The sequence below is a fragment of the Amia ocellicauda genome, chromosome 9 (genome assembly GCF_036373705.1).
Source record: "Amia ocellicauda isolate fAmiCal2 chromosome 9, fAmiCal2.hap1, whole genome shotgun sequence".
In the NCBI taxonomy this organism is placed as follows: Eukaryota; Metazoa; Chordata; class Actinopteri; order Amiiformes; family Amiidae; genus Amia; species Amia ocellicauda.
In genome coordinates, this window is record NC_089858.1 from 9,786,145 (window position 1) to 9,808,967 (window position 22,823).

The following is a 22,823-nucleotide window of genomic DNA, read 5'->3' on the forward strand; positions in this document are numbered from 1 at the left end:
GAGCTGAAGGTTCGAGTTGCCAAACGTCAGCCTCGAAACCTTAATGACTTGGAGAGGATCTGCAAAGAGGAGTGGGACAAAATCCCTCCTGAGATGTGTGCAAACCTGGTGGCCAACTACAAGAAACGTCTGACCTCTGTGATTGCCAACAAGGGTTTTGCCACCAAGTACTAAGTCGAAGGGGTCAAATACTTATTTCCCTCATTAACATGCAAATCAATGTATAACTTTTTTGAAATGCGTTTTTCTGGATTTTGTTGCAGACTGTTAAAATACACCTACCATTAAAATTATAGACTGATCATTTCTTTGTCAGTGGGCAAACGTACAAAATCAGCAGGGGATCAAATACTTTTTTCCCTCACTGTATGTATCAATGCTGAGCTTAAACTAATACATTTCAGCTACAGGTCCTTAGTTTTAAAGACTAATTAAAATCAATGAAAGAACAAATCACAATGGCTTGCCGTTTGTCATGCTAACAACGTTAAAAAGGAAAGAGATTAAAATAAATAACATTGAATAAACAAAGGCAGCTACTGTCCTCATATTAAACTGATACATACTTGTCGATTGTTCCAGCCATGAAGTAAACCATTGGAAAACAACATATTGCCTCTAAAAAGTGGTTATCCGGCCTGCGGAGATTAAATAAACAGCAGGAAAAAAGGGGTTCAGGAATAATCAAGATAGATTTATCTCAGCATTCACCATACTGATATTTGTTTGCAAAGCATCCGAAACATGCATATATATATATATATATTATTTTTTTTCATTTTGATGAGATGTACTTTATGTTTGCAATCTTTGGTCTCAAGGATATGTACTGATTAAGGAAAGACAATCATATAAATTAGACTTGTTAACTGTTGCTTAATTTAAAGGTGTTTTCTTAAATTGGTTAGGATCTATCAACAAAATCAATGCAGAAGTAAAACCTCTCTCACATCAATTATGATATAGATATATACTTATGTTTGTAAGCCATATTAAAAATTTAAACTATACTGTATGTGTGAGTTTGTACAAAGAATAAAAGAGAGATCATATATATTTAAACAGTTTGTCCTCCAGTGGCTGTCGGCCCTTATTTTTGTGTTTTATGTGTGTTTATGTCTTGTGCCACAGTATGAATCAAGTCATTACTGAGAGGAGAATTACATCTCAGACAACTAGTTAAAAACAGGCTGGAGTGGATGATTGATTGAACATTGTCTCTGGTTCAAGTCAGTTCAAGGAAGCTACTTAATATTGTCAGTTATGCCCGTTCCAGTATGATTAGCTCTCTCATTCTTGCTATCTCATGACAGTTTTCTTTTGATGTGCGAGCCCCACAAACAAGCCTTCCGTTTTCCAAGCCCAATATAAAGAAAATCTCTGGCAATCTCACAGACACGATCTGTCAGTCGATGTACGGCAGGAATTTGTTTTGTGAAAGCAGTGCTATACTCGTTTGTTTTGAAATTAAAAACCAAACAAAAGAAAATGAAAAAATGTAATACCAGGAAATAAAGGATAGTTTGTTGAAAAGTGTGAGCTATGTGTGTGGAATGCACAACACAAAGATGCTGCTTCCTACCTGAAATAGATTCATAAAGAGATTCTCCAAGTCATTAGATGACATTGTGTCTATGCTCCCCTTTTCTATAAAAACTCTTTCCACTCTATAAAGGTCTTTCAAGGCTGTTCGACTGTCTGTTCCCTGGTCACTGCATCCCACCCAGCCCCCCCTTAATCGATGTATGCAATTCAATGCATTGGCAAGTTACCATGGAGATCTTTTCTAGTTTACACATATAGAAATATGTTTTGTTCTGAAGCAGGAAACCGCAGAGTAAGGCCTCACTAGGAATTCAATGATCCCACATTATTAGTCGATTTTCCCTGCTAGCTTTCGTATTCCTTGATCAGTAAAGGGCAATGGATTTATCCCAAAATGCATCTTAAAATGAAAACAAATAAATCCACATGCACACTTACAACATCCTATGTATTCATATAAATATTCACAAACAAAAGTACTTTAATTATGGAAGGATTGTTATATAATTTGGCCCCACAGGGGTCTGCAACTGTAATTTGATTCCCGTCTCCTGCTCCATGCTCAGTAATGTTCTTCTGCATTGTTTCCTAATAGCCTAATAAAGCTTTTAAAACACAAGCCACACTGTGCTTTCTGAGAAAGACATCTATGGAGCCTACCCTAATAAAAGACTAATACAAAAGCCATTTTTCAACTGCCGTTTCACAAAGAGAATGAAAGATGTATAGCTGCATAAGCCACTTAGTCTCCCACTTACACACAAGGACTCCAAAACATTGTAAAGGACATCATGGGGAAAAACAAGAATTATTACTGAAGCACACAACGTGTATCTATTGTTGGATTTTTATAATAGATAGGAGCTGTAGCCGAACCCTCAATAAGACTTCGATGGATGGAGTGTATTGAGATTTGACTTGGCTGAAGGAGTGGTGGCCTGTAGGTGGGATCAGGGTGCGACATCTCTTGAAAGTTTGGTTTCCAGCTCCAATACATAAACGAGAGAGTAAAAACAAATGGCCAAAGTAAGGTGGCTCTTACGGGTTATCCAGGAGGAGAACGATGGGGTTGAGTTCCTTTCTCGGGCGGTAGTAGGCGCGCAAGGGGACAATAAAGTTATACAAGCCATTGCCTGCGGTCTCCGCTGAAACAATGATCAGCTTATTCTTAAAGCCATATGCCTTGGCGTCTTCAAAGCTGTTGTGGTCGCACCCCTATGTATTAAAAAAGAGAGAGAAATATCAGTGTGCTGTAGACCAATACAGGAAGACAAAGTTTACTGTATTTATCATGAATACACACTTTGCCTTTCTCTTGCCTGTATTATTATTATTATTATATATATTTTTTTTCTTATGGCATTTATTTGAATGCATCTTGAATAAACAGTCTGTGATTCAGCCAGTGGTTGAATATTATGACTTTGAGATCACTGGCTATCAATCCAGGTCACGGCGCTTTTCAGATCTCACGCTCGCGTTCCACAGAGAGAGAGAATTCAATTAGACTTTATCTGCTTGCCTATAGGCAGGGGTGCGAAATGACAAAGATTAATGTGATGAACTCCTCCAAGCACACAGCTCACAAGGACAGTAGCATTGTGACCTTATTAATAGTCCCCCGAGCTCCGTAACTTGGAAAAATGTACCGATTACTGGAAAAGAGGAAAGGGGACCCTGACCGGGGTCAAGTGAGGTAGCATTTAAATCATTAGCCTTATTCCTTACGGGGGAGACTGAGACATACAGTGCAGTGGGCGTGTGTGAACACTTACTGAAAACCCAGTTGTTGTATATCAGGCAAGTTTAGATAGATAGATAAATAGATGATATAGTGATTTTATTTATTTTACTCTAAATGAGTTTAAAGGCTCAGTTCAAGGCCTTACCTTGTCCAAGCGCAGACAGCAGAATGAGGCTTTTTGGGGCAGGAGATGGCATAAAGTAGGAGAGCTGCCAATATAGGGCGAATTGGGAGGGTATCCTTTCACATACCTGAGGGGATGAAAATAATCAAGAAAGATTCAGAAAACATTAGGGTTGTGTAATCCTCTTCTCTTTTGGAAATGACCTCCCGAATCTTGCAACAGTGGGAGAGGAGCTCAGCAAGCATCGACAGTGTCAGCTCATGCAGATCTTCATTTCGGCACATTTCTTGAGGAGTTTGATTGAAGGAACTGCAGACAAATGTCGGGCCGATGTTCTTTATCTGCATCTGTCTTCATCCTGGCAGGAGCTTCTACATTTTCAAAGCCGAAGAAGAAGAAGAACAACAACACAAACAGTGGAAGCAGTGGTGCGTCTGCAGGGCCGCGCTGACTCATCTCCGAGACTGCTGCAGCCGTACACGTGAGAGAGATGGCCGTGATCAAACACAGGCACAGGAAGGACATGTGAACATGTCAGGGAAATGAACGCTTCTACTGACAATCTGCCAAAATCCCACCAATTTTTAAAGTCATTCTAAAGCTCTCAGTGTTGTTTTTTAAATACTGTTCTGTGACATTTTCAGAGTTTGAGTGACTGGGCAGCACGATACTTTCTTGGCCACAGTAAATGTTTTGTCATCATTTTCCACACAATTTCCCAATGTATACCATACTCTTTGCTATCATAGTAAACTACAGTAAAATGTGGTAGCCCTAAGAACGTGACACATTTTATTAATTGCTAATAGTAACAATTTTGACTGAAAATGTAACCAAAATGCTAGGAATGAGGTTTGAGAGACTACAGGATTCGAGTGTGTGGAAACTGGTGCCCCTGCTGTGTGGAGCATGAGTACGAAGCTGTCAGTTTTAACATGAGGTAAATTATATAGTAGCACAAATGGAAAGAAAAGATCCGGAAAAGCTGACAGTGGCAGTGTTAACAAATCTAATTGTACTCCAATCAGTGTGAAATTGTCAGGGAAAGTCTCATGTCATGTCATAACTCCCCAATTATCATCTTGTAATCATCAAGTGGTAATAATCGGATGCTGTGAGAAGTGATACCTGTGTATTAGTGACACTTGGCTGAAATCAGTGCTCAAACACAGAGCTGCGAAGACTTTCTCAGATGTTGAGGTTGTGAATTCTGGGGACAAACGCTCTCTCTGCTGTAAACATCTTGTTATTTGATTTCCCCCTTACTGTCCTCACAGTTCTGAAAATAAGCAACACTGCCCGACAGGTATGGCAAGCTGTTGTGACATTTAATCCATAATTGCTGATATCAAGAATACAATTGCTGATATCAGAAATTCATGGAAAGCCGTTAATCCTTAACCGGATGTTAATTAGTATGCATTTTTGATATCACGAATACAACTGCTGATATCAAGAATACAATTGCTGATATGAAAAATACAATTGCTGATATTAAAAATACCAGATCATTTTTGATATCAGCAATTGTATTCTTGATATCAGCAATTATGGATTAAATGTCACAACAGCTTGCCATAGACACATCCCACTTCACAATCACTGCAGAAAAAAGGATGGAGTCGGTTTGTCTGTAAAGTACATGGCCAGTGCTTTGCAGGATGTATAATTCAGTGTGACAGGCTTGAGTGAACCAGCGCAGCTTGAGTTCTGTGCACGTCCCATGACTCAACTTTTAAGTGCATCCATCACCTCTGTGTCCTATAGCCATCGTAGTCTACAAAAGCACTCTCTCGACATGCACAGCGTGTCCGTTGGGTCTAATTCAAGGCGCCGACTGTCTACAGAGAACAGTTCTATTTCAAAACAGTTGCTCTGCTCAATAGCCTCCGAATACTGCATGTGTCTTTCAGGTTTCAGCTAAATGACTGGGCAGCTGCTTCAATTAAATAATAACACAAGTACCTGCAAAGATTAATTAAATTAAGGCAATCAAGAGATTCCCAAGTGGTCTCCTAATCCTAGGCAAGGACATGTACATATGATTTGACAATGGCCATGTTAACTGCATGCAGATCTGCAGCGAAAGACATTGTGAATCAGATATTGCAATAGTATCTGTGTACAAATGCAGTCAGATATCAACTTGGAATAATAACTCATTAGTCGTGTTCATTTTGAAATTGATACATTTCATGTTGGAAGGCTGCTCAGTCAGATCCTGCTTTTCCGCAGGATTGTTCAATTCCAAAATGAAAAACAAACCTGGACACGTGTGCCTAAATTGGAGAGGTTGTCGAAATGGCTTGATAACGATAATACATGTTGACGTGGAAGGAAGTGTAAACCTTGGGTATATCAGAAGCTCAGTCAACATTAAGATGGTGAATGCAGGTAGTGATTGAATTTTGTACTAAGATATCACTGATTAGATCTTCCTGTTTTGTCACTGATGTCTCAGAAGCACATGGAGAGTGATACATGTTTTGGTTTTATATGTAAAATATATATTGTTAATTAAGTGCAATACACAGTTCCCTGTGGTCTTAGGGGATAATACAAGGACTGTCAAAGCCTGCAAAGGACTTCAAATGATTAATTCAAAATGTTTTTCCCATGATCTGACTTAAAAAAAAAAAAAAAAAAAAAAAAAAATACTGTTTAATTTGGTATAGTATTATACCCATGATATTCTTTCTGCTTCTGCAACCAAAAATTAAGAACAACAGCCCCTACCCACGGCCCCACTGAAATCAGACTGCCTACTCACTCGGGCAATGGTATTCCCTCATCGTCAGACTGTGTGGTCTCGTCTTCCGATTGGTCGCTCAGCAGGTCACACGGCAGGATGGAGGTGGAGTCTGCGATCTCCAGGACGGGCGCGATGCTGGGTCGCCGGCTGGCCGCGCCATTTTCCGTGGGCGGGGCCAACTTGCTGGCGCTGCTGCTGCTGGGCCGGCAGTCTGTGTTCTGCAGATCCATGGCAACCGTGCCTGGAAAGAGAATCACAAAGGCCTCGTCACTGGCATGTGGAGACGTGACACAGCTTGTGACAGCTTAACACCATCACAGAAACATGAACTGCTATTTATTTATTTATTTATTATGACATGGCAACGCCAAACCAAGAGGGGCATGGAGTACGATGTGTATGCTTCTTCGGTGAACAGTCCTCTTTAATGATCTTTTCTGTAAGATATCCAGTTCCTGATGGGGGACACCATTCACTGCTTGAGATAACTAATTGTAGGCAATCTAGGAAAGATATAGGATCTTATGGTGCCTTATGTTCACTTCCAGGGCCCCACAAGTGAATTGTTTTAAATCACACAGAAATATCAACTCTTAAGCTTTCTGCAAGGAAATATTGCATGATTTGCTTCATTGGGGCAAACCCCTCATTAGGAGAATATTACCGCACTATGCTTCATGCTCCTTACAAACACTTTAAGCTAACTGCCAAGTCCCAAGCATTTGGAAATAATCTTTATTTACAAAGAACTATGCGTAAACTACAGTGCATCTGGAAAGTATTCACAGCGCTTCACTTTTTCCACATTTTGTTATGTTACAGCCTTATTCCAAAAATGGATTAAATTCATTATTTTCCTCAAAATTCTACGAACAATACCCCATAATGCCAACGTGAAAGAAGCACATGTACATAAGTATTCACAGCCTTTGCTCAATACTTTGTTGAAGCACCTTTGGCACCAATTACAGCCTCAAGTCTTATTGAGTATGATATTACAAGCTTGGCACACCTATTTTTGGGCAGTTTCTCCCATTCTTCTTTGCAGGACCTCTCAAGCTCCATCAGGTTGGATGGGGAGCATCAGTGCACAGTCATTTTCAGATCTCTCCAGAGATGTTCAATCGGGTTCAAGTCTGGGCTCTGGCTGGGCCACTCAAAGACATTCACAGAGTTGTCCTGTAGCCACTCCTTTGTTATCTTGGCTGTGTGCTTAGGGTTGTTGTCCTGTTGGAAGATTAACCTTCGCGCCAGTTTGAGGTCCAGAGTGCTCTGGAGCAGGTTTTCATCAAGGATGTCTCTGTACATTGCTGCATTCATCTTTCCCTCGATCCTGACTAGTCTCCCAGTTCCTGCCGCTGAATAACCTGAATAATCTCCACAGCATGATGCTGCTACCACCATGCTTCACTGTAGGGATGGTGTTGGCAAGGTGATGAGCGGTGCCTGGTTTCCTCCAGACATGACGCTTGTCATTCAGGCCAAAGAGCTCAATCTTTGTTTCATCAGACCAGAGAATTTTGTTTCTCATGGTCTGAGAGTCCTTCAGGTGCCTTTTGGCAAACTCCAGGTGGGCTGTCATGTGGCTTCCGTCTGGCCACTCTACCATACAGGCCTGATTGGTGGAGTGCTGCAGAGATGGTTGTTCTTCTGGAAGGTTCTCCTCTCTCCACAGAGACACACTGGAGCTCTGTCGGAGTGACAATCGGGTTCTTGCTCACCTCCCTGACTATGGCTCTTCACTCCCGCTCAGTTTGGCCGGGCGGCCAGCTCTAGGAAGAGTCCTGATGGTTCCAAACTTCTTCCATTTACGGATGATAGAGCTCATTGGGACCTTCAATGCTGCAGAAATGTTTCTGTACCCTTCCCCAGATCTGTGCCTCGATACAATCCTGTCTCGGAGGTCTAGAGACAATTCCTTGGACTTCATGGCTTGGTTTGTGCTCTGACATGCAGTGTTAACTGTGGGACCTTATATAGACAGGCGTGTGCCTTTCCAAATCATGTCCAATCAACTGAATTTACCACAGGTGGACTCCAATCAAGTTGTAGAAACATCTCAAGGATGATCAGTGGAAACAGGATGCACCTGAGCTCAATTTTGAGTGTCATGGCAAAGGCTGTGAATACTTATGTACATGTGCTTTTTTTGTTTTTTATTTTTTATAAATTTGAAAAGATTTCAAACAAACTTCTTTCACATTGTCATTATGGGGTACCGTTTGTAGAATTTTGAGGAAAATAATGAATTTAATCAATTTTGGAATAAGGCTGTAACATAAAAAAATGTGGAAAAAGTGAAGCGCTGTGAATACTTTCCGGATGCACTGTATCTTTGATATACTCATCAAGAAGAGAAGAAGTCCTCTTTAGATAAAGAGTAAGCTCCCAAAGGTGGCCTTTTTAAAAAGAGATTTGAACATTTATCCTTATAATTAAAGTTATTTTAATATTTTTAGATCACACCGATAGCAATAAAACAAAATAACAAGCTGCTAAGCCATTTAACATCAGAGCTATGAAGTGAAATGAATAACTGTCAATTTCATATAAATATTTTGTAAATACACAGTCACATATCTATTTATGTAAAACTGAACAAAGCCTACTGTGAATAAGCATATAGCTTTGCTTGGAAATTGCTCATAAATCTAAACTGTATTTTAATAATACAGCAGCCATTTCCAATGACTTCAAATGATGCTTATAAACATGCAAATACCACTGAAGCTTTTAAAAAGACACCATCCGATAGCTAGGAAGCTTTGTCAAGATATAATATATTTTTTATATATATTATATTTTAGCATAAACACATATACAAAAATAAAGAATAAAAAATGCATTGAGGCAAAAATATACAACTATAAATGTAACAAATTGATAGATGAAAGTAGAAAATAAATATCACAAAGGCTTTTTAATATCTTCCTTCAGTTTTAGAATAATTTATGGAGGCTTTTTAATATTCTACATAATCTAATTGGATTTGGAGAAGTTTGGTCATGGGATATATGGGCAAGTAAACAATCAAATAAAATGAAATGAAATCTCTTAAGGTTTTGCTGAGAGTGACATAATCCTCTAAATTAAATCTAGGTTGCAAGATAGTGACATATTGCTTTTAAACACCTATTAAGGAGGGATATTATGACTCCAGGATACAACTTTACATAATTACAACATTTCTATAGAAAACCTACATTTTATTTATTTATTTATACATTTTTAATTAAGTGTTGGATGAGTTTTTCGAAAGAAACAAAACAAATTTAGGACATCCTCTTCAATGATTTATTAGAACAAGCTTTGACATGAAATTGTCAATTAAAACCCTTGCATGCTTTGTAGTCATTGGAATTAATTTTCACCCTTTGCATCCTCTTTTTGAGATCTATGCACAGCCACGCACAGCTTGCCTTGCAAATTATATATTTTAAAATAAGTAAAAATGCAGTCACGATAAAGGAATTTTTAAAAGCTTTTAAACATTCCTTTCTTTTTGCAAAATGCCATGGAAGCGACGTGCGTAACTTACCATAAGCGGTGGACTGATTAACTTTAAAACATTAAAGAAAAAGAAACAATAAAAAAAAAAGGTCAGCCAAAAAGGGATTTAAGAGAAGCCAAGATAACAGTCAGCTTACATAGGCATGCAAATATATACACGGGCACACAAAACACTTATGAGAAGGGCATTGTTTATATAAAAAAAAACATGAAAGAAAAAGGGCCGAAAACTGAATCATCTTTTACTTTTAATGGAATCATCGTAATTTGAAGAAAAAATGTCATATAAAAGTAAAGACGAGATGATGCTGAACCCATGTCAACTCAAAGATGACTGTCCGAGATATAGTTTAATTTTATTTTGAGTAATTTTTGGCAATACCTGGCATGCAAAACATATCGACATAAACAAAACATGCTCCTCAAGGGAGTGGAGAAATCACTGAGTGATTTCAATTATGAAATGAGAAACTTGTACCCAGCAGGGATTTAATTTATTATCAGAAGCCATTTTCCATGAGAGGGTAGGCTATGTGGGTAGGGACAAGTTTTGATTTGCTCTAGGCCTTTGCTTCTTTGTGAAAACAGGGGAAATGCTGTCACTTACCCATGCTAGCGATGATACTGTGAACAGGAAGACGTGACGGGGCGTCGAAGATGCCTCCGGAAACGACCCCCTTTCTTTTGTGCTTCTCTTCCTGTTTGAAAATGAAGGCCGAGTTCTCCTCCTTAGTGATGTTGATGTAGTAGCAGGTGTCAGACGCAGCCATGATGTGCCGGGGGCCGGGGTTCAACAGGATGCTCTTGTTGTCTTCCCTCTTGACTCCTATCAAGCACACGCCGTACCTGCAGAGCAAAGGAGAGAAAGGCAATTGTAGATTTCCTTTTCAAATGTCCCGGCACGGCACTCGGGTGGCAAACCCAGATCTGCTGGATCAAGATGATCTACTCACTTTTTGTGGGCGTGGAAAGAGGCGTATGTGAAGCTTTTGCCGTCGTACTCCCCAAAGAACTTGCTGTCTCCCAGTCTGATGTGGTAAACCTCGTTCCCAGAGCAGCGCCCGTACATCCTCTGCCATTGCTCGGGAGACTGCTGTCCTTCCCTGCAACACCACCACCAACTCAACACCTGTAGACGTTCGCTCAAGACAGGGCAGACAGGGTACTCTCTTCCCAGATATCAATGCATGACAAGATGGCCGCCGAGATTCACAAGGAGGACACTTTTACCAAATGTGGTAATTCTGTCTTGGATTTGTCAGTTCTTTCTGTTCAGTTACGAACGAATCCTCGAACCACTCTGTTTGGAATTGCTAATTAATTTCTTTGCCAGTTTTTGAGATCGCCCCTGTGTGAGTCTGCAGACAACATCCATCTAAAACCTGTCACTTTTGAAGGACGTAAGCAATGCATTTTGAGATTGCCCTCTTTAGCATCATTATGATCAAATCAGGAAAAGCATGATGGGATGAGCAGCACACAGGGTATATTGGGGGGGGGTTGACTACAGATCATACAGAATTTACTAGAGATATGGTGAAGGCTTGGGTAGGCCAGGGTAGGGAGTGAATAAATGGAAAAAGTGCCCACAGTGGATGGTCTCCTGATTTTATTGGATTTGTCACATTTGCATTAATATTACACCACTCAACACTACTCATTTCTGAAGGGAACCAGTGAGTGACAGCTTAGTCTGACTTCTATAAATTACACCCCAACCTGTGTTTCCACAAAGATGAATCAATGGATTGAAAGTTTTTGAAAACTGCCTTTCATTATTATTACTTATGTTCTTTAGTATCATCAAACTCCAATTTGTCTCTCATCAGGACCACATAGCACAGGCAAGCAGAAAAAAACCAAAAAGTTTATCTTCCAACTGCAAGAATTTCTTCTCACAAATTGGTTAATTATAAGATGAATCAAATCCCATGCTTTCTGAAATGTTCTCGTTAGAATGTTCTCCCAGAAACACACCAACTTTATAGCCACTTTTAGATGCAGTCGGACACGCACATGATGGAAGCTAATCTAATGAGGTGATTGCTTGGCCAAATGTCACCTGTGAGTGTAATATCACCTGAATATAGAGTGGAATGCTCCTTTTCTCTGGTCTAAAGCATCCAAGGGGGTTCTGTAAACAATTATCATCAAGGCATCAGGAAATAATTAAGGAAAATACATTGGAGAGCCAGTTATCAAAACGACTTTTTGAGTTCTTTGCTGGAACTCATCAAAGGTCCCATTCTGACCACTCAAACCATGCAGCCCCAACTTATTTGAAAACAATGTGCCTTTTGACAATGAAAAGATAGGATGGAGAAGAAAAACTTTGTGTTATTTAGTCAGTATTTAAAGAAAGTTGGTTGGTGAAAATCTACAGAGCTTGTAGGACAATAGCTACATGGAACTGTTGATTATGTTTTTCCCTTCACCTTTTGGCAATTGTATTGGAATATACGTTGATCAAACTCTGCATTTAATTAACATGCATTTGTTGATACAAAGAGCATTTTCTATTGTGAGGCAGACTCATTTAGAATGAGTAAGAGTAAGTTAAAAAGAAAATTATATCTACATCACCTTGGCTATTAATATATGCTGTCTTAACCAAGACATAAAATATGCATAGGTATTCATTTTAACTATTGGCTGAGTTATAAACTGTAATGATTGCTATTGTTTAAATGCATAATGCAGTCATTAAACTACTGCCTCTCTATAACAACATAGTGAAATATGAGATACCTAATTTTCCAGTAAGCCAGAAAACACTACTATACCAAGACATGCTCCTCTTAATTTAATAATGCTGCGTTAATTATTTGGAAATTACTTCTGCAATATATGGTACAATTTACACTGGACATTCAGTAAACTAGAATTGTATTGATCAAAGCAATTGCCTGCAAGGGATACTCCTTGCCAGAAGCATAATGCATGCTGCATCCTAACTTTGGGTGAACAAAATTTACTGCATAGGATTTGATTTCCAAAACAAGTTAATTCTTCTGTTTTGTTCATTCACCCAGAGGGTATTAAATGAAAATAAAAAATGAAAAATAATCTCTTCTCTGTAAAATGCGACGTTACACCAATAAAATGTTGTGTAAATGGGATGAGTGGTCTTTGTCCTGAGAAATGATTTGCTCTATTATTTTCCAGTAAGTGTTGGACGCTTGTGGTCAGACAGTGCAAATTGGCAATATAAAATAACATACTGAATGTTTTATAGATACATTTAGAAGCTCTGAATAGATTGAAGAATCGTTGTGACACAAGGCACTTCATCGTTATATGAACTTGTCATATAATATAATGTACAGTGGCCTGACAGACTGATTTCATAGCAAATCCCCTCTGTAAGAACACAGACTGATTGCTGGCTACCTGGCTTTACTATATCTACAAACGCTTGACCTGTGGTCCATTTCATAACCTGATGATGCATGTAAATACACTGTTAATAGTAATAAGTTGTGACATGCCATTTAATTTTATTTGAATGCAAAATTCCTTTCCTTGTCACAAAACAAGCAAAATTTACTTCTGTGTGTTCGGTAGATTTTAAAATTGCTAAACCATTTAATACGCAGAGTATAATACTTTTAATCCAGATGACAATATAATATGTACCATTAAATGTAATTAATATATAATCAATTTGGAATGCTATTAATGCAGATCACTCATTCAGTTTGAATCTTTATGACTAAAACCCAACAGTTTATCCCACTAGGACCTACAAGTTACAGTCCTGCTGAATGCATTTATCTGGAATTCAAAGTTGCACTTAATTGCCTTAAGCAGAAGCATTTATAACCAAAATAGAACACCAAACCAAAAGAATAATTTAAATTTTGAATGATGTGGTAAGTGGATCAATGTGTGGATTAAGAGCTAAACATGTCAAGTGACGGAAACGTCAGGGAAATGAAAAGGGCACATATGGACGAGGAAGGAAGAAATCAATCCTACAGTGTGCAAGTTTAAATCTTCCATTTCTATTATAACACATTACTCACTAACACAAATTACAATTACCAAAAAGCCATACACACTGTCCTGGTATTTTACACTGTCATTTACACAAAAAGAGGCCTTTGAAGAGATTTGGCTACATTTAAAGAAAGACAGGGTGACAAATAATGCACAAAAACAAGGACAAACCCCACCTACACAACCTCTGTATACTGGCGAACAAACAGAGCACCGGACAAGTGGATACTCACTGCCCGCGGGACGTGTGAACTAGGAGCGTGATGAGGGTGGAGGTGGCCGGGCAGACGCAGTTCAGGGCCAGCATGGCGTACTTGAACTCCTCCTCACAGACGACATGGTCTAGAAGACACACACTCCATTATCTCTCTATCCTACCACAAAGCACAATCTCTCCTGAATGCGATACCACTAATCATTTGCACTTTTTGGATCATTTGAGCTTTTTAGATCTGCTACAGGTCCCAGACAGGTAAAGGAGAGACGGAGATCAAATGACCCTACCCTCCAATCCTGTATCCTTTTGTCAGGCCATCCATATGTTTTCACACTGCAAGCCGACAATGCAACTCTCTCCTATAGCACTACAAGCACACTGGCACCCCCACTAGTTTGTTCCCTACCTTGATCTCTGTTCAGGTACAGAGAATATATATATGTCAAGTTCACTGATATACATTTCTGCAGTGGTTTGGCCATTAAGTTATTCTGAAACACATCACAGACCTGTTTTTTGCTAATGTAGCAGGGATCATGCATAATTTCAGCCACTCCCCCCTACTGTGCCATGCATACAATTAATTGGTGAATGGTGCAGAATGCATTGCGCCACGCAAAACGGGGTTTTGAATATGACAAATAATGCGCATTTATGCATGATAGCCATTTGCGACACGCATGCCCCTTGAATATCGGGCCCCACATGTTTAAAACATCAGACATTTCTGGAAAGAAGGATCCATTCAACTGGAACCTCAACCACATAACGAACGTACCTGCAAACTTCACATGGAATTTATTTTCCGGCTTCAGTATCTGGACATACAGAGGGCAATTTGGAGCAAAGTCCTTGACAGCCCACGCTCTCAGTATTGTCTGATGATCCTGCAGAAAATAAGTTTTAGTGCCCCCGGTGTGCCACAGTATTCAAGTATGAGTGGCTGTGTCAGAACTGGCTTTTTAATGTATTTAAACGGTGCTTGTCTGGGTGGCAAAAATAGCTACAAGGCACAATGCAGACTTTGGGAAAGGGAGAGCCGTGAGAATTTTAAAATAATAATTGAACAATAGCAACAGCACATACAATCCTTTGAAGACATACTTCAATGGAAATTAGCCTGCAATGTATTATCTTAACCCAATGAACAGGCCAATTCTCTATTCTCTTGGCCTTTATTTGCATTAAAAATGTCCCCTGATTCAGCCTTGGTATGACTAAACCATTTTCATTAGGCATTAGTTTAAAATATTGATTCATTTACTGAGAATCAAAGGTTTTTGTACCCCTCAAAACAGACAATGGGAGAAAAATATCAACCTGCAAGCAACCAGCTCCAAGAACGATAGGACAAGGACATGGTGCAGTCTCAAAAAGTGCTAGTCTTGAAGTGTTAGTGTTGTCATACATATTTAATAATCTGAGGGAACAGGCAGCATACTGTATCTATCACATAAATCTTGTTTCTTAAGTGTGATTTAAAACAGTTTCCTTACAGCAGCGGTGCGATCCACCTCATTCCTACTGCTCAAAATGAAGCAAGCTTCTGCATCATCCATTCTGTGGGAAACAGAAGAATATGAAAATTCAGCAAAGAGTTTCCTCTTAATTACATAAGACTGTTAGCTTTCTCTATTGGAAGCAGTAGTAGAAATAAGAACAGGAATGTTGTTGACAAAAGTGGAAAATTCAGAACCTCGTGGAAAACCGATTTTCCCCAATTAAAAACATTGAAAAAAAAATGGAAAGGCATTTATAAGCGTGAGGGAATCTGCCTAAGGGGATTACATTATTTACACATATCATAGATGTTGCACGGCAATGAAATTACACACTGGAGTACCAATTTCATGCATGCACAATTTTGCTACATACAGGGTTTAAATCCATAACAATAATTAGATTTCTCTCCTTGGGATGAAATACAAAATAAAACACTGAAGCATCCATGATAGAATGACAACCATCACTGAGGTGGACTGAAAAGAGAGTCAGAGCTGTTTTCATTAATCAATTTCTGCATGAGTCTTTACCCCTGTATACAATAATGTATGTGTGAATTACATGCCTCTTCTAAAGTACAGCAAGAAATATACTGAACAGAAAAATATCTGTATTCCTTTCAGGCTAATAATAAGCAGATAATAAATATCACCAAATATATTTACTGCCTGCATAAGTCCTTTTCTGTCACATTACCAAAGTAATTAATCCAGAAACACGGAGCCCTTATCTTTCTGTAAACCAGGAAATACAAATCTGCTGTAATTACTTATCATGACTCACAGGCAGCTAATTCAAGTTATCCTCTGATGTCTCTGCATTACCAGAGAGCGACCACAAATTCTCACTCCTTCTGGTTAATGATAATAGTTTTCCTTTAACAAAGCACCAAGTGACCACACCATCAATCTCACCTGGGTTCTATTAACTTTTAAATCAGGAAGGGTACTTTTTCACCAGCCTATTTGACTCTTCATTGATAAACAGTCACAATCACTACCCTGAATAGACTGCAGAGGTAAGAACTGTGAAATTCTGTGCCTGATATATTGCAAAATAAACAGCATATATTACACTGGAGTAATGACAATATGTATAACGGATGCACAATTAAAAGATCCCAAGGAAAATGTGTGACAGAAATGTCTCAGTATTTGTTCACATGGCCCAAGAGTCATGAACAAGCCCAAAATAATTACTTCAAATAAATTGCTTACTGTCGCCTTGAAATTTATCTTTAAAGAAAAAATTGTGAGCTTATTTTTGCACAGCTGCTGGTGCATAACCAAAAAACAACTTTAAACTTTCTGATAATTTTTAGAATGGGGGAGAATACACAAGAGGCTGAGGTTCATCAGCAACTGTGAATAAAACCCATCACAAATATATGGACAGTGTGGATGTAATGATACAGAACCATTGACAAGTGATACAGCAAAATGCAGAAGGAGCAATCAAAACTAAATTAACATGCAGGAACAATGGAAGAGCATTTTTAAGACCTGCCAGTACAGAAGAGATGAGATTAAAAGCATGAAGACTTGACAGTTTCACAGATGGATGGCAAGGATATGTGGTGAACATTTATGAAGGTGTTCCTTCCGATCTGCTGGGCGATTCCACTGATAATGAGACTGGATGAAAAGGGGAGTGAGAAGGGGGGTTTGGTGGCACTCACTTGGCCCTCATGAGGTCCTGGTCCTTCAGCGCCGAGCCCTGCAGGTAAATGACCCTTTGGGACCACAAAGGAATCTGCAAGACCCGCCGTACCTGCAGGTCCATCTCCGTCGGGCACAATATGACTACGTAATAATCCTGCATGGAGAGAGGTGAGGACCTCAGTGTGGAAAGGAATGGAGAAGAACAAAAACTGGCAATTTGCCCCACCAAAAGTAGACTACATTAAATTCTAAATGTGTTGAAGGACCTTATTATTTATTTCTTAGCAGATTGGATGTGGTATAACTTTGCGAGCAGATATGGTTGAATTGCAGCAAAGAGGAAAATCAAATCGAAATAAATACAACAAAATTGCTGTGAAGTACATTCATTTATTTTTCCATTTCCCCCTGTTTCAACAGCCTGTTGCTCTTATAGTTTCATGAAATTCTAATAAAAATGAAAATTTTCAAGGCATCGTTGCATTCCTACCTGCAACCTCGGATGTGCATAGAATTCATTGAGGAAATCCATGAGCAGGTCGATTTTCAAGGAGCTGACACAGAGCACCACGTGTTTCTCAGTCTGCGCGCGGTGACGGCTGTAGTTTCCACCCGACTTCTGTCTCTCCATCCACAGGTATATTAGCTCCTCAAACTGCAAAACCAACAGTGTGGCTTAAACACCCACCACGTCAACAGGAGGTTAAAAAAGAAAGGCAAAACAAAGCAAAAAGGAAGGCAAAAATATTAGCTAGATCTTGTCTTTCACAACACTATCATCATAGTGTAGACCCCAGAGGAGCTGGGGTCATGAGGAGGATAAGCACAGCAACCTTTCTAATTAGTCTTTTTAGATATTAGTCTCACAATGTCTTGCCTGAGGTGACTTTAGGGCATCCATGTTAATGGATTAATAGAGCTCTGCAGAACTAGCTCTAATTGTTGATCCTCTCCCTCTGAAATCATAAATGTCTGAACTTCATTTTTTTTTTTTTACCAGACTATTATACGGTATCATGCACAATAATAATAATAATAATAATAATAATAAAAAAAACATCAGGAGAAAGAAATAGATTCCACTGATCATAAAGGACTGAGACTCACTTATCATTTTGCATGCATAATAGAAAACTAAAGCTTGATGTTTATCCCAGATGAAGGTGCTTTTTCTACCACGAATGCAACGCAATTCTATAGCAGTTGGCAGCAGGCTGGTTCACCACTCTACCTGTAAGGGGAGCACTACCAGAGCCACACAGATCATGATGACAACAAGCAGCTGTGAGGGCCAGATCTGGGGGGTGACGTCCCCGTAGCCCACAGTGGAGAACGTCACGATACAGAAGTACAGGGAGTTGAAAAGAGAGAGGTTTTTGCCTGCCCTTTCTAGATGCTGAATTCCACACGTTCTGCAGATTACAAGAAACATAATCAACTAAGTGGTTATTTATATATCTTCACCAAATGTCCCAAGTGCCTCCAGCATGCAAAAGCATAGTGTGCAATACTATATAATTATATTAAAGACATTTGTCAGTTCAATGTTTTGCTTTACAGATTGCAAGTGAGTGTGGCATTTTACATTTCATGGGAGGAGTCTGATCTCTTTAATAGGATCTTTGGTTTACCAGGAGGCAAAATGGACATTGAAGGCCAAACACATAAGAAAATTCTTCTGTAATGCTATGTGAGGGAATAGGAAAGAACCATGGAGAACTTACCCAGTAAACACAAGACAAAGTAGAGTACAGATGAGAATAAGAACTTGATTAAACATGGCTGACTGAGTCCTCTGAATGGCTCTGTGTAAATCATTCTGAAACAAAAAGGCATTCACTTAGAGCTGGTTGGGCAAGGCACTTCGAAACCCACAATCCTAGTAATTATTCCATTATTCCATTAAAGAAACATATTGAGGTGAAAATCTAATATATTTGTAGAAACCAAGGAAACCAAGTTAATAAATTGCAAATTGACACTTAAAAGCATCTGGGCTAACGCAATTTGTAATTTTCTGTTGACTAAATTAGGAAATCATATTTAGCTTTCGAGAATTCTCACCCGCAGTGATGCAATATGTTAATATGATCTGAATTTAATTGTAAGTTAATTTGATTCTGCTTTCACACCCTATTGTGTCGGTTCTTGGCAATTCTCTGATATGCTTTCTGCTTAGATTATTATCTGTCAAGTTAACTCCATATTTTGACACACAACATCTAGGAAGGGTTTCCACTCAGCTACACAAGGCAATTGGTTTGGAAATTAAACGATGAGTTGAGAATGCAACCTCGGTTATCTGGAAAAGGAAGCACTGCCCAAGGGGGAGGGGTTTCTGCACACTTCCGTAGGAACCCGATCGAAACGTCACTCTATCAAAGCTGCCATTGGCCCCCTTAACTCGTCACTCAAAGAGGTCCCTTCCCACTTCCTGTTTGATAAAAGGTGATGTCAGCACAGGCTCTTCCTCTTTTGCCAGGAGCTAGGACTCCCACGCGACCTTGCAACCCTTGGGCAGTGCTTCCTTTTTCAGATAACCTTGGTTGCATTCGCAACCGATCGTTATCTTTCAAGTCGGAAGCACTGGCCAAGGTGGAGTATAACCAAACTAAGGAGGAGGCAGTGAGCTGATAAGGGAGCGTGCCCCGAGGCGTACTGTTAAGGGCCTCCAGTAACAACTCCAGACAATAAATATTTTTTAGGGACACACATGAGCCGTCCAGGAGCGAGGACCGTAGCTGCGCTCTACTGGAAACTGTCTGTAATCAGCATATATAAAGTGGGGCTACAGAGGTCAACTCTTATGTCCTCTGCTTACCATAGCAAGGCCGGCGGCTCTACTAGTGCAGCTAGGAGAGAGACTGTTAACTTCTTGCACAGTGTAATATATAATAAAACATATATATATATATATATAGCCACGGGGCAATCAAGCAATTTGTGCGCCCTCTGCGCAATAACGTGGCAGTGGACCCCTGATCCAACAGGAGTGAGGCCACAGACCCAACGTATAAAATACAATACATAGCCGACTAGTCACTCAGAGTAGCCAGGCTGGAAATAAGATAACACATGTTTAGCGTGGCAACAGGAACCTTCATGCAGCCTATGCAGGTCAGCAGGCACGGCAGGATGTCTGGAGGAGGAGACGGAGGGGCTCAGGGAGAGGCGGAGATCCAGGACCTCAGAGCCCCTACCGTCACTCACCAGAGTGGGTGATTGCCGTGCGGTTTGGGGGCAGGACCCCGGCTGCGCCGTAGTGGAACCCAAGGTTGCAGCCACATTGCGCCCATTGTCGGTGCCCAGACACAAGGGGCAGAGGACCTCCCCACTCCAGGCAGGCAAGGTGCGATGGCAAGTGAGATCTCTTACGAAACACAGAGCCTCAGATTTTACTGCTGCTACTAGCGCTCCTGCTGTGAAGGAAAAAGCCCTGTGGACAAAAAACCAGCACAGCACAGACATTACTATTTATTTTTAAATTTCCTATTTATGTTCCAAACTGAAAACGAAATCGCAGACGGAGCCCCGGGGCGCGGAAAGAACAGAAATCGTGTTAGCTATCAAAATAACAGACGCACAATAATAATATGGTGGTGAACGACACAGCCGTGAAGCCAACCAACCGCTATTAAAGAGTCTAATGCATAAAAACACACAAGACACAGAGAGCTCATGTTCTTGGGTCCAGTGGGAAAAAGAGGTAGAGCCTGCAATGACATCACCTTTTATCAAACAGGAAGTTTGAGTGACGAGCGCAGGGGCCAATGGCAGCTTTGATAGAGTGACGTTTTTGATCGGTTTCCTATGGAAGTACACAGAAACCCCTCACCCTTGGGCAGTGCTTCCGACTTGAAAGATAACCACTGTTTTAAAATGCACATCATACAATATGGAAAAGTAATAAGGAAAATAAAAGAAACCTACAGATATTAATAATGACTCCTTGGAGTGGTTAATTTCACATGTTTTATCTGTGACAAACACATTTTTGTTTGTTTTGATTTTATATTATTTTGCTGGCAAATTCTATTATTCTATTCAGCAATGCTGACAAAAATAATTTGAAATAATGTACTGAAACCACTCTTTTTAGTTTAAGTAGATTTGCAATTGTTACATTAAATTGTATTATTATTTTCATCCATAAGAAAGACTGCCAATTCAGTAAAATTTTTGTCACATTCCTAAAAGTTGTTGAAAAGATTATATTTCTGAAATACACTATCAAATCAGTATGGTGCCAGCCTCTTCATTATTATTATTATTTTTATTTCTTGGCAGACGCCCTTATCCAGGGCGACTTACAACATATATGTGATTATTTTTCATGAGAAATGTGAACACATATAGATATCAGCATAAAACATGCCCTTTTCAAAATACTTACGATCATGTTCTCTAGGGCACATTTAGCCAGCCAGCAGTTTAAAAACACCGGAATAAAGATGTTCCTCAATGGAGGCCAGAATATCTGGAAAAATAAATTACCTGTAAAATACTTCTACTAAAAAAATATAATAAAGACTGCTCTTCATATATAAGAGATGGTCTACAGTGATGACTAGGACTAGTGTAAATAGTGTAAATACTTTATTGTACAATCATTTGGATGGAGGGAATAAACACAATTTGAGAACCAAAGGTTATTCTAACCTCGTTAGGAATATCAACACTGGTTAATTACAGCAGCTGGGATGTACCTCAGCCTCCCTATTTCAAAGAGAACTGTAGTGTAGAATATGCTGTAGATGATGCAAGTTAAGGATGTACTGCTTTTGGCCCTCAAAGCAAATCCAGGATATAGAGTTAATTTGCCAAGGGAATAGGGCACAGGGTCCAGACAGGTAAATGGCATTAGGACGATCATTTCATCAATGTATGCAAAATGGAAATCTGTCAAGTGTATTTTATCATCTGTGGGTTCCCATGGTAATAATGAGTGTAACGAACACAACAACACAGGGACAATAAACAGATTCCCTCACAGAACGCCCCCCTGGCATGCTGCAGTATTATTAACACAGACTGATGCCCCAGTGACAGGAAGTAAACAGTGCTGGAGCTCTGAGTTTGAAGGACATTTGCGAGAACCACCAAGATATCTTTTCAGTGTTGGTTGCCTTCGGGGCACATTTTCATTTGATTTCTGCCTTGAAAACAATGCAAGACCACAGATTATGGTAATGCTGACCTTTCTCTCACACAGACAGATGAGAGGCCGAGCCTGTGGATGACAGAACAGCACAACAGGATGCATCTCTGACTCTCCCTAAAGACCAACGGGGAGCGCCCTCTCACATAGCCTGACCTCGGTGAGGCATATACTCACAGTAATTATAAATGGGACGGTGTTGATCATCTCTAAAATGAAGGATATTTGAAAGATCTGCTCCCAAATGTTTCCCTTAAAAAGAAATGAATAAATTTAAAATTTGTGTGTGTATATATATATATATATATATATATGCTTAGACATTCTTGCAAGGCTTATTTATTCATTTGATTTGTTCTAATGGCTAGCTGACCTCTACAACAATAATCAGACTGCAACTTGAATTCACAATAAGACAAATGCAGAATAATAGCTAGAAATAAACTGACAAAAATTCTGATTGGTGTTCCTGAAGAGCAAGAGTCACTAAAGGCCAGATATAAAAATATGCATTTCAGGTTTCACAAAACAATGCTCCAGATTCATAAAATGTTTACCCCAGTTCTTCCTAGCGAGGACAGAAACCCAGAGATGAGGGTAAAGTGTCACA

General features: G+C 39.5%; 1 protein-coding gene across 1 annotated transcript in view; it reads right to left on the reverse strand.

The window, feature by feature from the left end:
* LOC136758558 (potassium channel subfamily T member 1) overlaps positions 1-22,823 on the reverse strand; it is an 89,986-nt gene that overhangs the window by 18,304 nt on the left and 48,859 nt on the right. Inside the window, exons 7-21 of the mRNA XM_066713049.1 lie at positions 22,391-22,465; positions 21,449-21,532; positions 18,780-18,874; positions 18,287-18,467; positions 17,546-17,710; positions 17,073-17,209; positions 15,388-15,451; positions 14,670-14,778; positions 13,908-14,016; positions 10,629-10,778; positions 10,283-10,521; positions 6,184-6,406; positions 3,435-3,540; positions 2,588-2,760; positions 567-638 (exon numbers count right to left, since the gene is read on the reverse strand). Coding sequence (XP_066569146.1) covers positions 567-638; positions 2,588-2,760; positions 3,435-3,540; positions 6,184-6,406; positions 10,283-10,521; positions 10,629-10,778; positions 13,908-14,016; positions 14,670-14,778; positions 15,388-15,451; positions 17,073-17,209; positions 17,546-17,710; positions 18,287-18,467; positions 18,780-18,874; positions 21,449-21,532; positions 22,391-22,465 — 1,982 coding nt within the window. The remainder of the gene's footprint in view (positions 1-566; positions 639-2,587; positions 2,761-3,434; positions 3,541-6,183; positions 6,407-10,282; positions 10,522-10,628; positions 10,779-13,907; positions 14,017-14,669; positions 14,779-15,387; positions 15,452-17,072; positions 17,210-17,545; positions 17,711-18,286; positions 18,468-18,779; positions 18,875-21,448; positions 21,533-22,390; positions 22,466-22,823) is intronic.